The sequence below is a fragment of the Fusarium graminearum genome, chromosome 4 (genome assembly GCF_000240135.3).
Source record: "Fusarium graminearum PH-1 chromosome 4, whole genome shotgun sequence".
NCBI classification, from domain to species: domain Eukaryota; kingdom Fungi; phylum Ascomycota; class Sordariomycetes; order Hypocreales; family Nectriaceae; genus Fusarium; species Fusarium graminearum.
Genome location: NC_026477.1, coordinates 3,318,297 through 3,337,904, shown reverse-complemented (window position 1 = coordinate 3,337,904; position 19,608 = coordinate 3,318,297). Strand labels below are relative to the sequence as shown.

Here is a 19,608-nt window from a genome sequence, read left to right as displayed (position 1 = left end):
GGCGTACCAGATGATCCTGCTCGTATATGCTGATAAAGGTTGAAGACACAGATGGGATAAATTGGGGAATCGCGTCATGGATAAGTACACTGCCATAACTGACAAACCCAACAGTGGTGTAATCATATATATCAGTAGTTTATTGTAGTTAAAGCATGCGTCCCAGAAGCTGACCTCAATTCGGTGTTTCCTTTCCAGCTCAAAGCTGCATTTGATCAACGTGCAGTCAAAGGTGGACCGAGCCAGATTGTCGGAATGGTCTCTCAACGGAAACCGTACCTGACATGACATGAGCAGCCGGATACATTAGTTCTGTCACTTGTCCAGGCTCGGTGCAACCCCATCAATGGGCAATGTACCCTCGACAGCTGCAAGAGGTTCTGCAATGGCCTCGGGGTGGGGACTGACATCGACCGAATCATATAACTGCCAGCTAGGTTCGTTAATCTTAGTCTGGCCAGCAATGCTCTTGAAGTGGTAACCCCTGGCTCGAGGCCTCTGTCCAGTTCCAATGGGGATCTCTGGCTCGTATACGGCCAGGAACTTCTTATGAAGCTCCTCAAACTTCTCAGTGCTCTCGCTAAGGGCTTCCCTAATACCAGCGAAGAACGCACTGAGAATGGCGTGGTTATGGATTTGCAGCAGACTCCAGCCCAGCATCTCCTTGGCATTCAGCAAGTGCTTGATGAATGCTCGGTGGTGCTTGGTACAAGTGTAGCATTGGCAACCATCCACTAGAGGCTGCAGGGATGTCGTATGCTCCTCGGACCACATGTCGATACCCAGGGGCTGCAGGTTGGATGACTCAGGGGGTGTGAAGGTGAATAATAGGGCGATACCTGCATCAGATGCGGTGTTGGCGAAAGGTACCGTGCATACATCAATGCCGAGAGCAACCTGTCGCAACAGATCTTGGGGACTTTTAGAAGGGCCAAAGGACAGTCGTGGTAGATCTCCAAGTGAGGGGTAGTTAACCAGTTCAGGCACAAGGTTGACATCATACACGGCAAGACCAGAGAGGGAGTCTCGAACGTCTTCTGCAAGATATCGCAGGTAGTCCCACTGTATAGGGTACTCGACAGGGAGCACAGGGGCAAAGACAGAGACGCCCATGTCTTTGAGGCGGCCCTTGGGGTCTAGAATATGGAAGAACTTGTCTACCCATTCTTCTGTCCTCTCTACCATACGAATCTGGCGTTTAGACGAGGGAGTATTGCTTGAATGGAACAAGTCAGCTGGAGGGATGGCGATATCTGGTTGAGTGAGCTCAATAGTCTTTGCGAATTCGGGGATTGTGAGTTTGCGGAAACCGGTAGAGGTAAAGATGCTGACGTGGTGATCAGTGTTTCCAACTGGTGTCACCACAGCTGGAAACCGTCTTGGACCGAGGACCAAGGCTCTATCTGACGGAAAAGCTGTGAAGCTCTGAAGATTTCTTGGTGTTCCGGGTGGTAGTTGAAGCACGGGAGGTTGTGCTTTTTCGAGAACTATATCCAGTCAGAATATTCTACCAAGTCAATGTTTGTATTCCATACAATCCTCTATCGCCAGGTATGATGCGTCAAAGGTCGTGTGCTTTGTAACATTGTCTGGAGTGAGGTGAGGGACAACTCCTCGTGATGCAACGGCGATGTAGTTTGGTGTCTGCATCGTTCTACGCCCACCAGCAAAAGCTAAACGTCCCAAGCGAGCAACTCCTGCTTCACCAGAAGCGGGTTTTAGTAGCTCAAACATTGTGAGTGTCGATTCTTGTGATCTAGGTTGGGTCATATTGACATGACAAAGTTTAGAGGGAAAATGTAGAAGTGGGAAGAGATGACGACCAGCAAAATACTAGAAGATATAACGAGAATCTCAGTGAGATTTAAAGCGTTTGATACATGAAACGTAAGGTCTTTAAAAGATACAGCCAGGTTGCGTTTTCCTTATACAGCCAGTGAAGCTGTTTGTGAGACAGACCCTTTGAGTGTTTGCAGCAAGGATTATCTAGATAATTGGATGTGGGAAGCACGTGCGGGTGCGCACCTTCCGTACTGTGTCGGTCCTTTCCGAGGATAAGCCGATGTAAGTCGTTGATGCTTCAACACCATGGAAGCCGCAGGATCACCGGGTCAATACTTTCGTATTGGGAATTTTTTAAAAAAGTTCTTTCTTTATGGAGATCTATCTCGTGAGTCCTCCATTGTTATAAGCCAAGTACATAGTTTTGCTTGCTTGCTTTATCAAACGAACTGTCTTTCCACCATTATTGGCAACCATATTTAAACTGATGGTCAAAACATAAGCAATTGAGGCTTTCTATATCCACAGTCAAGAAGAAATAGATTATTCCTTGTGTTGATACTCCATCTGATTCTGGATGACGCCCCAAGAACACTTCTCAATGCCAGCACGATTATCAACCAGAGTGATCACAACACTCTAGGGTAAATAAACATCATTGTCTCGAGCCTTGGCACCCAATATCGATTACCTCTAGTTGGAGGAGTAGCTTTCTTTGCAGACCCCTTTGAACTTGGCTTGCATGTACTATATATGACGACCCTGTTTGGACGAGTCCCTCTGATTTCTTTACCTTCTTCGTGATTTGTCGCCACTGCATTGCTAGCTTCAACAACACTCTTTCCAAGAAAACCAGGCAAAGGAAGGAGTTCCTTTTCTGGGGTTTCTTAGTTTGAGTCATCGGAAATCAACCCTAAGACTCGCCCTATAATGCCCACGACTGAAAAGAAAACAACTCCATAGCATAAAACACGAAGGTTTGCTTCAGCTGTGAAAGAATTAGTACATCGTGAGCTAACATAGAAAACGATACTACTCACAGGAGCTTCTGATTTGGTGACTTTCACCTTTAAGGCCACCATAATCGAAATGTTTTTTCTGTATCTCACGATCTAGTTGGTATGACATACGCTGGCGAACCGTTGGTGTGGTATGCTGCGTTCGAACCTGATGGCGATAGATCGATGGAAACAATGAATGTTGCATTGGAGCGCGCCCAAAGGCCGGAAACAAAGAATGTGAAGCGCGAGAGGTTCGAGTTTGGTCCAACATCTGAGACATCTGTGACATGGTAATAGACTGTACAGCAGACTGCGCGACTCGAGAGAGTCTGGGTGATAGAGAGGTCATGGTGAGGGTGTAGTTGAAAGCGTGCAGATAGATGTAGTGAGCCGAGTTGAGAGGCGTGAACAAATCGTGAGAGAGGACCTGTGGTTTTATAAGTTTGGTAAAGTTCTTCGAAGCTCTTGTAACTTTATTCGATGTGAGCATTTTCTGAACGCTGTTTAGACTTTTATGCGGTCAATAATTGAGCCTAACGATACTAACTAACACTCAAATTAACAGAGAATTGTCCAGATACATACACTGAAGTACGGTAGATATGGTGCGTGAGCTTCGTTATAAATTTCCAGGTATATCAGCAGGTTCTTGTAAGTGACAGTGCCATAGGCAGTACAGGCTCCTGAAGTGCCCAAACTTAGACTGCAACAGCCTTTGGGATACAAGTGCCTGGAAATTTGAAAACTTTTGAGTTTCTTGGGGACCTTCTTTTTCCCGGTTAACTCTCGGAGGAAACTTGTTCACAAATGACTTGCCATGAATCTGCTTTAACTCAACCACAACATCACCACGCCCATCATTAACGAAATCCGCAGGACACTCGATTATACCAACATGGCATCAATACTCTTCAATATCCCTCGGGCCTTTGCTAGAGGGCCAGTCGCATCTTTGAATTCGTCTCGTTCCATACCCTTTATGCGCTTTTTGTCACAACGACCGATCCCCCCTCGGGTTTCCCAACAAACCAAGAGTGCTGGCGGAAACCCTCCTCAGCCAGACCCTCCTCAGGAAAATAAGCAATTTTCGGTTGGAAATTGCGGTAGGTAGTAGTGGCTCTCTGTATATACTGTGCTAATATCTGAATAAGAAAAGTGCCCCAAGTATGCAGCCGGAGCGTTACTCTTCTTTGTCGTTTTCTGGATGTCGAATAAGGCGAAATACCGGGTTCCTAGGTCAGAATTTTCCAAGGACTTCGACATTCCTCATACAGAGGAAACGCCTACTCTCTCACAGCTGCCTAGATACAGGACCTGATGGTTGGTGACAGCTTACTTGTATCTCTTTATCGTGTGGTTCTCACTACCACAGTCCTCGATTAGCGAACCAATACTCTCCTCTCCGCAACTCAAGCTTACGAACATACATAACTAGTTTTAATACAAAAACCGCCCCTCGATATCAATAGAAATATTGCAGGAATTTCGTTATTTCGCCCGAATTGAACTAGTTAATGTTGCTCGGCGTTCTCTATGGTGGCCCGAAACGTAGGCCAAGCATTCCAACATACCTCCTAACAAAGATCTCTCCCATTATAGATCATCCACATAAGATTAATCTCTACTCGAGACTCGAGATATTGATTTTGTTGATTGTGTTGATTGCGTGAGGAGTAGGCAGCAAAGAGCAGTGATGTTTCTCCGAGTTGATAAAAGTGTCTCTGACATCCTGTAATTGGTTCAAGGCCTGTCATTGTACTGTATCTGTACCTGCTTCTTAGCGTCTCTAGGCACTTCTGACGGGAACCATTTCCGGGCCGCAGGGCTGATGCTAAACCAATCAATTCTGCAACCCTTCAGTGACAGTCCAGCGTCTTATTGTGTCGCATCGAGGCAATAAACAATCAGATCTAATGGCCAACGATAACCCACTCATGATGCATCCTGATTCTATCGCCTATCATCTTTCCCCATTACAAGATCCGACGACTCTACGTGCGACGCAAAAAGACCCTTGCGAAACACGAATCTACTCACCCCGATAAGGCGTCCGGATCCTTCTTCTCCACTTTCCTGCACTCCTCCACCGGGTCTTCCGGCACCCCCAAGGAAGGCAAATCCGCCGAGCCAGAGCCACCAGAGCCAAGTCGATACGCAATTGATTGATTTTCTTGCATACCTGCTGTCTTTGTCCCCTTTTACTTCTTTTATCCTCCCATAATGGTGAGTCATGAAGAGGAAGAATCTCAACCTCTAATGGCAGGCCCCGACCCTATAGACGTCAGCGTTGTGCCCGTCAGCGGCAGCAACAGTAACAGCGACAATGAGCACGACAGAAGCAATGCGAACCACCCGGATGCGCCTCTCGAGTCCAATTCTCGCTTAGAAGTCGACGATAGCGACCCTCCAACCCCACGCTTCATACAGGACGAGAGCTCATGGAAACGATGGAAATGGGTTCCATACCCTGTTCGACGAAGCGTCAACTGGGTCGCCAAATGGTCTCATGGGCCTACAAATCCCCAGCCGTATCGCATAAAGCCATTCTTCCCGACCATACAAGAATATCCCCTCTTTCTCCTCGAGCGCTTTATACCTAGACGAAAACACCGTCTTTGGCTTGTATTTTTCTATCTGTCCATCTGGATCGTCACTTTTGCCCTCGTCAAGCGCCGAGACTCAGTTGCGAGTGAGATTGAAGGATGGGGCATGCCTCAGACCATTGGGTGCGGCGTTTCATACTGGGGTAGAGGCAACACATGTGGTTTGGATGGAACTGATTGCCGTCCTTTCAACGGCAGCGGATTCCCTTTCAGATGCAGGGCCAATTGCGAAAGCTACCATGTTCTCAACCCCAGAGCGGTTGGGAATCAAGAAGTTATCTATGCGCCCATGGTTGTAGGTGGTCCTGGAACCAATGGATCTGACGAGCCGGTTTATCGCGGAGATTCGTTCGTATGTGCGGCTGCTATTCACGCCGGCGTTATTTCCAACGAAAATGGTGGCTGTGGCGTGGTTGAGTTGATCGGTCGTGATCAAGAATACACTGCTTCCAAGCATCACGGAATTTCAAGCGTGGGGTTCGACTCATACTTTCCCTTGTCCTTCCGTTTTGCGCCAGACGTAACTTGTTCTTCTAGCGACTCGCGATGGGAATTGTTGGCTGTCTCGACCGTCTTCACAGGAGTTCTTTCTCTCTTCACCAATTCGCCGGCTTTGTTCTTTTTCTCTGTCTTCACGGGCATTTTCTGGACTGTTGGTATGGCCCTTGATCCGCCCCCACATGTCTCTGTTGCGGCATTGTTCTCCAACTTGATCGGTAAATTTCTGCCTGCCATGTTTTGTGCATGGGTCATGTATGACAAGATGGGTGTCCGTCGTACCCTTCACGGCCTCACAGCCCAGATCGAAAAGACCATCTTATGGTTAGGCGGATGCTGGGTTGGGGGTATGGAGAACTATACCCTCAGTTTCATCCCCATCCAGCGACTCAACAAGCACGATTTAGACCAGCAGCCAGGTGCCAGGGGTGCTCTGGCTGTTATTATAATTTTGCTTGCAGCAATCATTACTTCACAGGTGTGGTTCTTTAGGCAAGAAGGACGCCTGATCAAGTACCTCAAGCTATATGCACTTCTCGTGGGAGCCATTCTTATCTCACTTACCATTCCAGGACTCAGTCTACGAATACACCATTATATCATTGCTCTCTTGCTTCTCTCCGGAACAAGCATGCAGACACGACCAGCTTTGCTATACCAAGGAATCCTCGTCGGTCTTTTCATCAGCGGTATTGCTCGATGGGGCTTTGACCCAGTGCTACAAACATCCGCAGCCTTGCAGGGCGACGCTCAAAAGGGTTCGCGACTGCCCACAATTCCAACCCCGGTCATCAATCTCGGCGTTGGAACCGACGCTGTGTCAAACATCACTTTCAACTGGAACGAGCCGCCGGCCCAGTTGTACGACGGTATAAGCATCCTAGTCAACGACGTGGAACGATTCCGAACATATTTCGGCGATATAGACGCCAAGCGTGATTTTGTTTGGACCAGAAACAGCAGCTTGAATCTACCAGAATATTTCCGTTTTGCATACATGGATGGAAGCGATAGCGGAGATTATACAAAGGCTGGTATCTGGACGCCTGACGGCGAGTGGACCAAGATGAAGCCCGGTCCTTCGCGGGTCAAAGCCCGGAGCTTGGATAAAGATGATTTGGTTCAGCGAAAATGATTTGATGGTTTTTGTTTGATATGTATGGGTATATACAAAAGCACCGCGTTTGGTGTGCTTCTAGATACTGTCGTTTTCGATATTAGCGGTCCAGATTTAGATATTTAAAGACATGATTTACGTTGACTGAGTCGGCTCCGATGGCCCCCACTTTCTTCCGATCCCGCGCCGTAAATTGTACTTCCTCCGTGCTCCGGAGTTCTTTGATAGGTGCAGGTTGGGAGTGTTTGGTGATACTGTGAATCAAACGAGCTTTTGTTTGTTATGACTGCGTTGTCAAATGTTTCAGAGCAACTCCATGTGACGTTTCCCCAGATCAAGTAACACTCAAGCCCCGCTCTTATATCATCAACAATTCTCAATCTCATAAACCCAACCTCAGCACTATCACATCATCACCACATATCACATATCACCACTTCATAAAACTCACAACAAAATGCCTCCTCGTGTCCCCACAGAAGAAGACTTCTCCCCCCTCAAATCCACCCTCCCTCACACCCTCCACTTCCCCGACCCCCCGGAATCAACAACCACATTCCTCATTCTCTTCCATGGCCTTGGCGATCATGACGTCCCCTATGCAGGCTTCGCCAAGAACCTCAACCTCCCAGGCGTCCTTGGAATTTCCGTCCGCGGTACTTCCGTCCTCCCCGCTGCGTTGATGGGCACCGATGTCCCCGGCTATCATTTTGGCGATGATCTCACTGTTGACCCCAACACAGGAGATATCGCTGATGATTCTGGTTTCGAGAAGGCGCGCAAGCTGGTCATGGAGAAATTGATCACTGAGGTTCTCATCGAGAAATGCGGCTGGGAGATGAGAGATATCATGTTCTTTGGTTTCGGACAAGGCGGCTCGCTTGCCCTCGGTCTTGCGGCTGCTCTCGACACTACTTCTCGTGTCACGGACGTCACAGAAGGCGAGAACACTACAGCTGCAGGCAACAAGACCTTCAAAGGTCTCATCTCCCTCGGTGGTCCTTTGCCACAATCGATGGTGTCGACTGTTACCAACCGTCGCAAGAGCCGCACAAGCGTGCTGGTGTGTCAACTGGACGAAGACGCCGTCGACGCTGTGAAGCAGGAATTTGACGATGTTAAGGTGGTGCAGTGGAAGAGACGCCAGTTGAGCATGCCGATCGACAGAGACGAGGTTCTACCTCTGATGCAGTTCTTTGCCGATAAGCTCAGGAACGAATTTTAGATTAATCGCAGACCATCTATCTACTGAGTAGGACACACGGTATTGAACATCAAATCAAGACGTAAAAGGGATGGTTGATTCATAAGGGGTATCGTATTGTGTTCATATCCAAAATAGAGATGCTCAAGCAAGCCCTGCATTTTTGTCTCGGCAGCCTGTCTGTAACATCTCAGCTAGAATATCCCATTTTGCTGACTGTACATCACTCGTAGCTCTGGCTACACTGCGTAAACCGCCACATGCAAACCGCAGATGTCTATCAAAGTCGGACTTGATCTCCTTCAATACAGTCATAAACGGCTTTCCCATCTTTAATGTTTTCGACTCATACATGGCCTCATCCTCTTCATCGCTACTATCGACGACATATCTCGATTTCAACCCAGGTGTTCCAGGTGTAGGCGAGAGATTTCTGGTTGAGAGACGAGAGACATGTTGTATACGCTCTGCCTCTTTTGTTACGTTGACTGTTTGTGCTTGTTCGAGTCTGATAGCTAAATCAAGCACGTCGAGGAAACACTCTCTTATGGGGGTTAGTCTGCTTCCAAGGCAAGCCTCGTCAACGACCTGTTTTAAGAATGCAGCATGAACAGAGATCATGGCATCCACATCGTGCGCTTCGTGCATGTTCTGCCTCATCTTAGCACAGTTAGGCGACAGTACCAGCGTAGCAAAATAAGTTTGGAGCGTTGTGCAAAACCAGAGAAGGTTGTTTCGCAACGAATAGTACAGCGCCCTTTCATCCCAGTTTTCGTTATCGGCCCAGTCATTGTCAAGAATCTTGCGTTTGCGCAGGATGTACAAGGCTCTTTTCAGCTGTAGTAGCAGTACGAAGATGGTATCGTATGTCGCATTGCTGTCTTCGGATATAATCATGCGGATCGGCCAGGCCAACCGATAGTTGACTCTTGTGCTTGGCAGAGCCACCTTGACAGAATCCCGCGCTGCGAGAACCGGTATCCGTAGTCCTGTAGGCTTGATGAATATGGACACTCTTGTCATATCAACAAGGGAAGTGAATGCTTCCTGTGCCACACTAGTAAGAGTGTAGCGGTTATGCCAGTTAGGATCCAGCGTATCCAGCTTTCCAAAAAGGCTGCTAGTCCAGGCTTCCGTTGCGGCTCCATCAGACATAAAATACAAACGTTCCATGGCTTCAAGGGCAGACCAGAGCCCGCATTCTTCAAAGAGTGTGTTTCTTAACGTGGTTGAGGTAGTGTTGTACTTGGTCTGCAACCATCCATCAAACGCAGTACCAAAGAGCTTTGAAAAGGGGACAAGCTCCAGTTCCTTGGGACAGAGAGACTCATAGTTGAGCGGAGGTTCCTGCACCGCCCACTCCGAGCCCGAAGAGACCCAACGACCTAGCCGTTTGAGAACGACGATGTTCTTTCCAGCGTTGAAAATCTTGGCAGCTGCTGGCTGAAGGAAGTTGGGAGCATGTAACCTCCCATCAGTCGTTCGACGAAGTCTGAACTGTTCGCGCCAAATTTTGCTGGGAGATACTTGACTCGGTGCTTCTGAAACAAAAAAGATCTTGTCGCCGGGGATAAGCTTGCCCTCCTCCATCCATAAGCGAATGGGCCGAAGGTAGACGTTGAAACATTCGACAAAAATGCGTGCCAGGAACTCATAAATGTCCAGCTTACCAGATAGTTGAGCCATGCTAGCATCATCAAACAAAAGTTCAAGGTACCGGAAGGTTCCTTGATTCGGAATATTCTGTACCTGAGCGATAATATTGGAAAGCGAGTACAACGGTTCAAGCGAGGTAGCCAGCTCTCCCTTGACCGACAGCAAGCTCACAACCACATTGTTCTTGGGCGCAACAAGCCGTGATTCTATTCCTGTGGCTTTCTTTTCAAAATCGGCAAGTCGTTTAGCCACAGTATCCTGGAACACTTGAAGGTGCGAAGCTCGCTGTGGTTTTTCAACGAAGCTGCGCAGAATAGCCAGTTGGCGCCCTGCCTCAGAAAAGTAACTCATAAGAGCTCTGTGAGTATCCCATTTTAGATGGGCTATTTGAAATGCAGGATCAACGACCCCGTTGGGCCCGAAAAGAGTCGTTTTCCATCCTTGTAGCATGAACAAGACTTCTCGTACAATGTGGAACTCTGTGACTGGTACTTTACGGGCATGACCCGATGCATCTGTGGGCTTTTCAATCCGCCATTCTTGCGCCGCTCGGATTTCGTTGAGCTGTCCGTAATCCTCGGGATGGATAATAAGATCTTCGGCTGTTCGTCCAAGTGCTGGTACTTCAGATGGGTCGGTGCTTGCCTCTGATTCGCTCTTAGATCCCTCCTCGTAACGCTCATCGTCTGAACTATCGCTGTACTTTATCGTCTTCCATATCGCAGCGTCATCGTCATTGTCCTCCCATCCGTCTTCTTTTGCGATATCCTCCCAGCGCAGCTCAAGTTCCGAGTCTTTAGGTCCCGTCTTGAGTGCATCTAGATCGCTCAATTTTGCATAATAGGTTGGTTGATCTGAGAGCTCCACTATCAAGTATAATATCTCGGGGTGGAATTTATCAGGTATTTCGAGAAGTTGCTCGCGACGTGCGGCGAGGGCATCAGCGAGGGCCTCTCGGCCATTGACACGGAATCGCTCTTCTAGTCCATCAAGTTGGTGCTCGACTTCGAATTGATTTGTTCGTAGATATGGGTGCAATTTTAGTCTTTGCAAGCTGGAGTTATACAGGTTCTTGTATCGAGTGTTTGTCTGTATGTCATCATGAGTTGAACGTTCTGGAGTTGCTCGTAAACAGACATCATACCTGAGCTGATGAACCAGTCACCGCCTCAACGAGCTCTCCAGTGAGAGAACCCAACCTTGCAGCAAACGCCATGGTCTTTTGTCATGTCTTGCGCATTATCATGCCGAATGGCGGTTGTATCATGACTTGATTAGATGATTTGGCGGGGTTTCAGCGGTTGATGGCGCGTCCGTCGCGTCGATAGCAGGCATGGAGGGTCCAAGCTCCACTACAATCGATCGCCAGCTCTTATCGATTGGCTTATCTGCTGTGACATCAACTTCAACCATTCGACACCCCTTTCACCATCTTCAGAATTCAAGCGATTCTTCCAATTTAGAGACGATTCGCTGTATGAGGGATAATTGTACCATTTAGTCTCTCACATAGTTCAGTTCTGCCTGTCTCATGGACAATTGAACCCCAATTTTTCCTCTTCTTGGCTTCAGAGCAACCCTAGTATTTTTCTTGCGCCATCTTGAATTCAAAACATGACAGTTGCGCGGCCTGTCCGGGCGTTGATCGCCGGAGGATGCATCATCTGGTGTTTCTTTATGTGGCAGATATTTGCTCCTTCTTGGGGTCTAAGTGGTCCCGGCGATCGGTACTCCAATTTTGAACGAGATCCTATGCTAGATCGTGAGTCGCAAAGTGCATAAAGTCAGTCTGTTCCATTGCTAACCAAGGCGACCCTCTAGCTACCGACGAGCCAGAAGGAAAACTACACCGCACGAGTCCACGATACGCCCACGATGCGCAAAAGACCGAACGTATAGATGCTACGCTGTTGGCCCTTGTAAGGAACGAGGAGGTGGACGCTATGGTTATGTCTATGCGTGACCTCGAAAGGACATGGAACTCAAAGTTCAACTATCCCTGGACATTTTTCAACGACAAGCCTTTTACGGAAGAGTTTAAGAGGAAAACGAGGGCGGCGACAAAAGCAAAGATCAACTACGGTAGGATACTTGTCACAAGAAAGGAGGATATGTATACTGATTCTTTGGCCAGAAATCATCCCCGACGAACATTGGAAGATGCCATCCTGGATTGACGAACAAATATTTGAAGAGTCAGCCAAGATTTTGGAGAAGAACGGTGTTCAATACGCAAGCAAGATCTCATACCACCAAATGTGTCGATGGAATAGCGGTCTCTTCTACAAGCATCCAGCCCTCAAGGATATCCGCTACTACTGGCGTGTGGAGCCAAATGTGCACTTCTTCTGCGATGTCGACTACGACGTCTTCCGCTACATGCACGACAACAACAAGACATACGGGTTTACGATCAACCTTTACGACGACCCAAAGACCCTTCCTTCGCTGTGGCCTGAAACGGTCAAGTTCCTGGCCGAGCACCCAGGATACATTCATCAAAACAGTGCTGTTGGCTGGGTCACTGATGATATTCGTCGACCACAATCGAATAGAAAGGCTCAGGGGTATTCGACGTGCCATTTCTGGAGCAATTTTGAGATTGGAGACATGGAGTTTTGGCGAAGCAAGACCTACGAAGACTACTTTAATCACCTTGACCGTGCGGGTGGTTTCTTTTATGAACGATGGGGCGATGCCCCCGTTCATAGTATTGCTCTCGGTCTGTTTGAAGATCAGAGCAAGATCCACTGGTCAGTCCCTCGCCATACTCTGGTATAAACTTCACTAACGAAACTAGGTTCCGTGATATCGGATATCAGCATATTCCCTTCTTCAACTGTCCCAACTCTCCAAAGTGCAAAGGCTGCGTCACTGGCCGTCTCACAGACGGTGAAGCCTGGCTGCACCGAGAAGACTGTCGGCCCAACTGGTTCAAGTATGTCGGTATGGGTTGAACAACGCACAACAGTGTACGAAAATCAATGTTTGATGCATAGAAAGGGGTACAACGTTTTGAATTATGGCAGTTCGGGTCACGTTTTCGGCGCTGGTGGGAAGCGATTAATGTTCAGGCAATCTGCACGGAGTCTTATGATGGACGATATCTTGTCTATATATGAATCAGAAAACGCCCTTGATGATGTAGCTTTTATTTCGACAATAGATAAAGCCATGTGCACGACTTTGCAGTGTTGCTCAAAACGATGGGTATAACTAATATTCACAGCGCTCCGTAGACTGTCACCACACCTGATGTCCCACCCACGCAGAACTGGTCTCCCCAACCATCTTCCCTCCATGCCATACAGCTCACGACATTACTCCTTGCCTTTTCTTTTCCGTCACGGCCAACAGCTTTCTTCTTAAGTTCAAAGCCCTGTGGTCCCCAAGGAACAGTCACCTTGGCAGCCAATTTTCCGGTTAATAAGTCCCAAGCCCAGATCCTTCCTTCACCTTTGGATACAGCTTCACCAGCCATGGCATCGCCGACCATGACGTACTTCTCCTTGCCGCCCAGCAGCGCTTGTAGCTTGACGTCCTCGTTCTTCCATGCTGGGTCTGTGTATGCTCTTAGACAAGAGCCGTTGTCGCGATCCATGAGACGCAGCTTGTTGTCCAGGCTGCCTACTAGCATAGCACGTCCATCGCGAGTGAGACTGAGACTGGTGACGGGCGCACCGATAACATCTGTGGTTACCTGTCCCATGCGAATATCGTAGCTGCGGACGCGACCATCAACACTTCCTGCGAGGACTTCGGGCCCTCGAACTGCAAGACAAGTTATAGCATCGCTTGCCTCGTCAAAAACTTGTATAGGCTTGAAGCTGCTGCTCTTGGTGTCCCACAGTCTGACACTCGTATCAAACCCACCACTCACAATGATGGAATCACCTTCACCGGCAAAGCTCACACAGTTAATCCGAGCAGTATGGCCATGAGCGTTGCCGCCAAAGCGCTTGGTGGTAACAGCTGTACTCACATCCCAGAGGAAGACGCTGCGGTCACCGCCAGCCGACACAAAGCGCTCGTTATCAGCCGCAACTGAAAGGCTCAGGACCTCATAGCCATGTGCAGCGTAGTTCTGGATGAGGCGACCCTGTGGTATGCTGTGGCGATCGTCGCCTGGGGCGGATGTGCTGGGGAATGGGTTGTAGAGGCGGATGGCTCGGTCCGCTGAGCCGGTGAGGATGTAGGTGCCTGGTGAAGCGGAGTATGCAAGGGCATGGACCGGACCTTTGAGTTTTTATTTGTTAGTTAACTTGTTGGTCATGTGAGACAAGTATTGGGCATCAGCGCGGCATATGCCTCGAGTTGGTAGGTGAGTTTGGGTGGCATGGGACTCTGTATGGCATGATGTGATGTGATGTTACTGAGAGCAAGACGCCACGCCTGAAGGTGAAGCTGAAGCTGAAAGCTGGAACGACGAGGGTGAGGAAGAGTGTGAGGGTGAGGGTGAGGGTAAGACGGAGAGACGGAGAGACGGAGAGAGAGTGAGAGAGATGTTGAATAAAGAAAGAAGGGTGAAACGTTACCATTGGCACCCAAAAGATGGGCAGAAGGTTTATCGGGGAAACCCATATCGTCGAGTTGTCATGTCCATTCTCTCACTTGGACTCAGTGAAACTGTGGATATACAATACAGCAAAGGAGACTGAAGCTCTGACGTTTTCTGCAGCAACGACTGTTTCCAGGTTATTACCTAATCGGGCTAGTTGCATATCCGCGTACAAGACAAAGACAGACTCTCTTTGTCTTTTGTGGTGCTAGATACACTCCCCCTCCATCAACTCATATTCCTTGCCGGCCGTTGTGTTTAAAAAAAGGTCTCTCTGCAGTGTAACCATCCATAGACCCAGACTGCAGATGCACAGTCATGATGTACATTGAAATGCTGCAAGGTTATTTGGGGAAAGAGAAGAAAAATAGGGGAAAATGCAGGCAAATGCCGAGAAACAAAGCAATTTGGTGGCGGGTTGCATCCAATTGGTAGGAACCCGGTTTGGTCGAATAAGCTGCATATAACAAAATAGGGTCCTTGTTGGCTTGACTTGACAAAAGGTCTGATTCAATTTTCGCCCAACCACCAAGCAGAAGCCACCAGATAGATGATGGTTATGTTTCAGTGCATATGTATTGAAATTCCAGTCTTGGCGAGAGTTGAACAGTAAATCATCACCAATTTTCAGAGGTCGTGTAATCAAGTAGTAGCGAAATGTAACCTCTGAAGCCATCATACCAACACCTATACTACCAATCAATCTGCAACAACAACAAGCTTCCCTCAACCAACAGTCCTTCTTACGAATCCTTCCATGCTCGCCCACATTCTTGGCCTATCATTCCAGCCGACCCCCCATCAGGCCACGCTCACCGGCCACACATTTTTATCCTATGGCTAATACCGTGCTCTCGTTCCCATCTAGCCATCGTTCGTTATCCCGAGCCTAGCCCATACAAATTCAGTCAAAGTTAAAAGGCTAATATAAAGCTTACGAAATACATACGAGGCTATGACATAGTTAAAAAACAGCTGGGTACAGAGTATACTAGTTATTCAATGGCAATGAAACGAGTCACTCTTAATCAAGAAAAACTGTGGGAGCGTCAAATGAGTCCAAGTCGGCCTGCGGCATAGCAGAGTGAAATGTCATGGGATCACCATTACGCCGCAGACTAGACAAGGTATCCGAGCCTACAGGAGCATCGCTTGCCGACTTCAACAGGTGCTGCAATGTATGGCCAAAGCTGCTGCACTTGAAAATGTAAACAAACATTCACTGCCCATCACAGATCAATAGAGTTCAGTTCATCTTGTCTTTAAGCCCTTCAAAATGACGGGCATCAATATATTTTAACAGACTTTGGTGTGGCCCAGATGCCTCGTATACTGGTCATCATCGTGTTCTTGCCTGGCTTCAGAACACTGAAAAATCAGCCCTGTCAAAGGCAAGATCTTGCTAGACCTTGGGCAAAACGCCAAAACTCCTCCCTGTATGTGTAGTGTAGATAGATAGATATCGTATCATCCAACGTCGACAGGATAAAAACAAGTAATGCACCGCTATCCCCAACAAACAAAAGACAGACCGGACCTTCTGGTCTGTCACATATAGGTATGCTATAATAACTCCATATGCTCCGATGCTGATGCCAAATCACCTTGCCTGCAGCGCCGAAGGATGCAATGAATGCAAATGATAAAAATCAACCCAATGTCCTTCAAGTGTCCAAACAGATGTCATATGGCCAGTGCCATTTCATGCGATGCGATGCAATGCAGTTCGCTAAAAGAAAAAAACGATCAAAAAAGTGTAGAGTAAATGGTATCCATATCCCTGGGGTACAGCTTCTCCATTGGGTTGTTGATTTGCCAGCGAAGAACCTTTTCATCTTCGCGTCCCTCAGAACTGTAGAAGACGCGGTAGCCTTCGACTGGGTTGACAGGTTGACTGCCACGGTCTCGAATGCGGTGCAGCATTCCAATGCGGCCATCAATAGCCTCTTGTGCGTTGCGCACATTGTCCCAGATGGCGAACATGGCCTGAACAACGCCTTGAACCATGTGTACATTCTCAATGATGTCGTTGACATGAGATAGACGACCACTCGCGGTGAAGACATCGACAGCTTCTGTCAGTACCATTGCGAGAACTGGTGCCGGAGCGCTCAAGACTGTCTGGCCCCCACGGTGGAGTCGCACAAGAGCCTTGGCCATGTCCAAGACCTGTGTTGCGTGCTCGTAGCATGTCTGGATGTGAAGCGAAGCGGTCTGGGGTGAGTAGCGTCCGGTCGCGGTAGTGTGTCGGTTGAGCTTGATGATGGCGTGGTTGTATAAAAGATGCATGGTCAGGAAAGGACCGAGTTCTCCTGCCAGTGCCGCGGATTCAAGGTTTGATGCGGTAAAAGCCAGGCGAGAAGGCAAGGCGTTGCGCCATTCTTGTATGCGCTTCAAAATTCTTTGAGATGAGTTTAGGTCTGTTTCCGCAAAATTGGAGCGACGGGCCATCCTGTAAATCCGACACACATCACTAGACCACAAATGGACCATCTCAATCAAATAAGCTGAAATGCCCAGTTCACGATCATGCACTGTCGTGAAGCTCGAGACGTAGGGGTTGAAGATTGGGGCGTATCCGTCTAATTCGCGCTCAAAACTGTGAGAGTCTGCAGGCAAGCGGGTGTAGATGTCTTCGGCATTGATCATGGCAAAGCGGTCAGGGAAGCGGCCATCAAGTCGCTCCAGCATGTAAAGAGACCAGAAAGTTCGTCTCCGGGCTTCACAGTATCCTGCCTTGTTCATGCCGAAAGGGAATATGGCGAGACCGGCTTCCCTCGACTCCTCGATCTCGACATGGAGCTTGAGGCAAGCGGCTGTCGCAACAGCTGCAGAAACCATCTCACTAGCCTCAGCAGAACGGGAGATAGAAATATAGTATAGTGCGAGTAGAATTCTCGTCTGGACCAACTGAATGCAGCTGGATGTTGTCGACTTTTGTGCGTAGTGAGCGACGGATGCATATTCGAAAGCGATGGCCTTGGGTCCTCCGGATAGAGCAACTCCTACAGCGAGGATACTGTACAGAAGCATCAAATCCTCAGGAGACTTCCGAAGTCCCGGGTTCATAACCCATGTCTTGAAAACGTTCTCGGGGATAAAGCGCACGATCATGGTGCTATCAAGATGAACAAAGAAATGAGAGATGACTGAACGGATAGACTGCGGGTCAGACAGGCAGGGGTCAGTTCGCCAAGCTTGGTTAAGGACCTCTTCGGCGATTCGAGGCAGCTCGATAGCTGGGGGTTGTATCGGCATTTGAGGTCTCGGAGGCTCAGCAGAAGGGACTGCGTGCATCGGCTCCCCCGCAACATAACTATCGTAGCCCACTCGAAGTCTCTTGTGCGAGCCAGTGTCAGGCGAAGATGGTCGCAGTGTGGTGCGTGGAGATACTGGCGAACCATTCTCGCTATGAGTAGGCCTTGATGGACCATCGTCGAGCTCAGCTGGTGGTGTCGAGGGAGATGTGTTATGCCCTCCTCGAGGTCTAGAAAGAGTAAGCAAAGTTGTTACCGAAACTGATCGACCAGCACTTACGCATTTTTAAATTTGCATACTCTGCCAAACTTCTCACACTGAACGCAGCGGGGGAAGTCGGGATCACACTTGATCTTCTTTTCGCGACAGGTTACACAAGCAATAGCAAGTCGTTTCCTGGGCTTGCCAGCCTTTGTGACACCCCAATGGGCATTTACTGCTTCTCCGTCAATCACTGTCTTGCAGTGACTACCATCGTCGTAAAAATAGCACATTCCCTCTCCGGGTACTTCGGTAGCCCTCACAAATCGAGGGAGGAAGTGGGTTCCAGTCCAGATCTTGGGGCCAAGTCCGTCTTTTGAGGGAACACCGTCAGTCGCCGTGGTGCTCGGTGTTGGTGGTGGGATTAGAGATCCTTGAGGTGACCGTTGGCCGCTGTAGGTGGGAACCACACGTTCCTTGTTGTCGGGGAACTGGAGTCGAAACTGATCCTGGGGTGGTCGGAAAGATCCATCTCGCGATCCCAAGGAGTACTCAGTCCGGTTCTCCTGTTGCACTGACCATCTGCCAGACTGTCCTTCAACAACTGACTCACGGCGAGAATGCTCTCCATCACGATACCTGGGCGATGCTGAGCCAGAGTAAGATCGAGGTAGAGCATGGATTGGCTGTCGGTCTGTTTCGAACTTGTTGTCATATGTGCTTCGAGGTTGTGATACAGAAGGCGACAGTGTCTGAGGAAAGTAAGATGCCGAATGGTTCCTGTCACCAGATGGTGCATGGGTACGCTCTCGGGGGGTTGATGTAGAGTAAGAGTTGTTGTTGTGTTCGGAAAGAGGTGAGTGTGCTGGTCGACCAGTGGCTGGAGGTCCAAAGATACTGCTTAATGAAGGAAGCTGTTGTTGCCGAGGGGCAGTTTGAGTGGCCGACTTTGGCCTTGTCTGCTCTGCGCTCATCTTCTGATCTTCAGGCATGTCTGTTGTCAGAGACTTATCATAGTTGTTCATTGAAGGTGAAGTAGGCGCAGGCGAGATCCAAGGTCGATCAGCGGACGAGTTGGAGTTAGTACAATAAGATGATGCGCCTGGGCTTTCCAGTTCTGGAGGGGTATGTGGGAAAACCAAACGGGGACGAGAATCTATGCTAGGTAAGACACCCATTGAAAAAACTACTCGATATGGCTCGAGTGGCAGCAAATAAGCATAACTAAGATTGAAGGAATATTGTTGTGGAACAAAGCAAGAGGTCGATCGAGGTAAACTACTCTCAACGGCTGGTGGGGGAGTCAGCAATTATCTATCCCTCTCGAGCCGGATACAATAATTACATACACCAGCGGCGCGGCTCTTTTTGGGCCAATGCTGCTAAGACAGGCCACCGTAAAAGACGCGGCGGTACCCTAAAACGGATAAGCCAGGACCAGGAACAAGCTGGTCCAAGAAGGGGAAAGGAGGGGATGTACATACCAATCCTAGCATGACCCAAACTGTCGGGAAGGTTGTGCGTTGGGGGGTGTCGCTGTGTACAGTACAGTACGGTACTGCAATGTGATGTCCAAGGGTTGGAGGAGGAAAAGGACAACAACAACAACACACCCACGTCCAGTTTCAAGACTCATCAAATTTCCATCGTACAGACATATTCAACAGCTGATAAAACTCGTAAGCTCGAACAAGAGCAACTTAGTGAGCAAGTGAAATTCGTCGGAGACT

General features: G+C 48.6%; 9 protein-coding genes across 9 annotated transcripts; 4 read left to right on the top strand and 5 right to left on the bottom strand.

Moving 5' to 3' along the window:
- Positions 1–315: 315 nt before the first annotated feature.
- On the bottom strand, positions 316–1,770 carry FGSG_07374 (uncharacterized protein; the record flags this gene model as incomplete). Its single annotated transcript, XM_011328837.1, has 2 exons — positions 316–1,487; positions 1,536–1,770. 2 exons carry the CDS (start codon positions 1,768–1,770, stop codon positions 316–318), a joined length of 1,407 nt encoding a protein of 468 aa, XP_011327139.1.
- Positions 1,771–2,669: 899 nt separating this feature from the next.
- Positions 2,670–3,132, bottom strand: FGSG_13140 (uncharacterized protein; the record flags this gene model as incomplete). The annotated part of the gene is made up of 2 exons (XM_011328836.1): positions 2,670–2,770; positions 2,823–3,132. 2 exons carry the CDS (start codon positions 3,130–3,132, stop codon positions 2,670–2,672), a joined length of 411 nt encoding a protein of 136 aa, XP_011327138.1.
- Positions 3,133–3,678: 546 nt separating this feature from the next.
- On the top strand, positions 3,679–4,101 carry FGSG_13139 (uncharacterized protein; the record flags this gene model as incomplete). The annotated part of the gene is made up of 2 exons (XM_011328835.1): positions 3,679–3,886; positions 3,935–4,101. The coding sequence occupies 2 exons, from the start codon at positions 3,679–3,681 to the stop codon at positions 4,099–4,101; spliced, it is 375 nt and encodes a 124-aa protein (XP_011327137.1).
- Positions 4,102–5,003: 902 nt separating this feature from the next.
- Positions 5,004–7,122, top strand: FGSG_07373 (uncharacterized protein; the record flags this gene model as incomplete). The annotated part of the gene is made up of 1 exon (XM_011328834.1): positions 5,004–7,122. One exon carries the CDS (start codon positions 5,004–5,006, stop codon positions 7,017–7,019), a length of 2,016 nt encoding a protein of 671 aa, XP_011327136.1. The 3' UTR covers positions 7,020–7,122.
- Positions 7,123–7,377: 255 nt separating this feature from the next.
- On the top strand, positions 7,378–8,226 carry FGSG_07372 (uncharacterized protein; the record flags this gene model as incomplete). The annotated part of the gene is made up of 1 exon (XM_011328833.1): positions 7,378–8,226. Exon 1 carries the CDS (start codon positions 7,459–7,461, stop codon positions 8,224–8,226), a length of 768 nt encoding a protein of 255 aa, XP_011327135.1. The 5' UTR covers positions 7,378–7,458.
- A 123-nt stretch (positions 8,227–8,349) lies between these two features.
- Positions 8,350–11,077, bottom strand: FGSG_07371 (uncharacterized protein; the record flags this gene model as incomplete). Its single annotated transcript, XM_011328832.1, has 2 exons — positions 8,350–10,950; positions 11,006–11,077. The coding sequence occupies 2 exons, from the start codon at positions 11,075–11,077 to the stop codon at positions 8,350–8,352; spliced, it is 2,673 nt and encodes an 890-aa protein (XP_011327134.1).
- A 398-nt stretch (positions 11,078–11,475) lies between these two features.
- Positions 11,476–12,818, top strand: FGSG_07370 (glycolipid 2-alpha-mannosyltransferase; the record flags this gene model as incomplete). Its single annotated transcript, XM_011328831.1, has 4 exons — positions 11,476–11,623; positions 11,683–11,943; positions 11,996–12,614; positions 12,662–12,818. The coding sequence occupies 4 exons, from the start codon at positions 11,476–11,478 to the stop codon at positions 12,816–12,818; spliced, it is 1,185 nt and encodes a 394-aa protein (XP_011327133.1).
- Positions 12,819–13,084: 266 nt separating this feature from the next.
- Positions 13,085–14,442, bottom strand: FGSG_07369 (uncharacterized protein; the record flags this gene model as incomplete). Its single annotated transcript, XM_011328830.1, has 2 exons — positions 13,085–14,097; positions 14,235–14,442. The coding sequence occupies 2 exons, from the start codon at positions 14,440–14,442 to the stop codon at positions 13,085–13,087; spliced, it is 1,221 nt and encodes a 406-aa protein (XP_011327132.1).
- A 1,723-nt stretch (positions 14,443–16,165) lies between these two features.
- FGSG_07368 (uncharacterized protein) lies at positions 16,166–18,870 on the bottom strand (the record flags this gene model as incomplete). The annotated part of the gene is made up of 2 exons (XM_011328829.1): positions 16,166–17,906; positions 17,957–18,870. The coding sequence occupies 2 exons, from the start codon at positions 18,868–18,870 to the stop codon at positions 16,166–16,168; spliced, it is 2,655 nt and encodes an 884-aa protein (XP_011327131.1).
- Between the last annotated feature and the right edge of the window lie 738 nt (positions 18,871–19,608).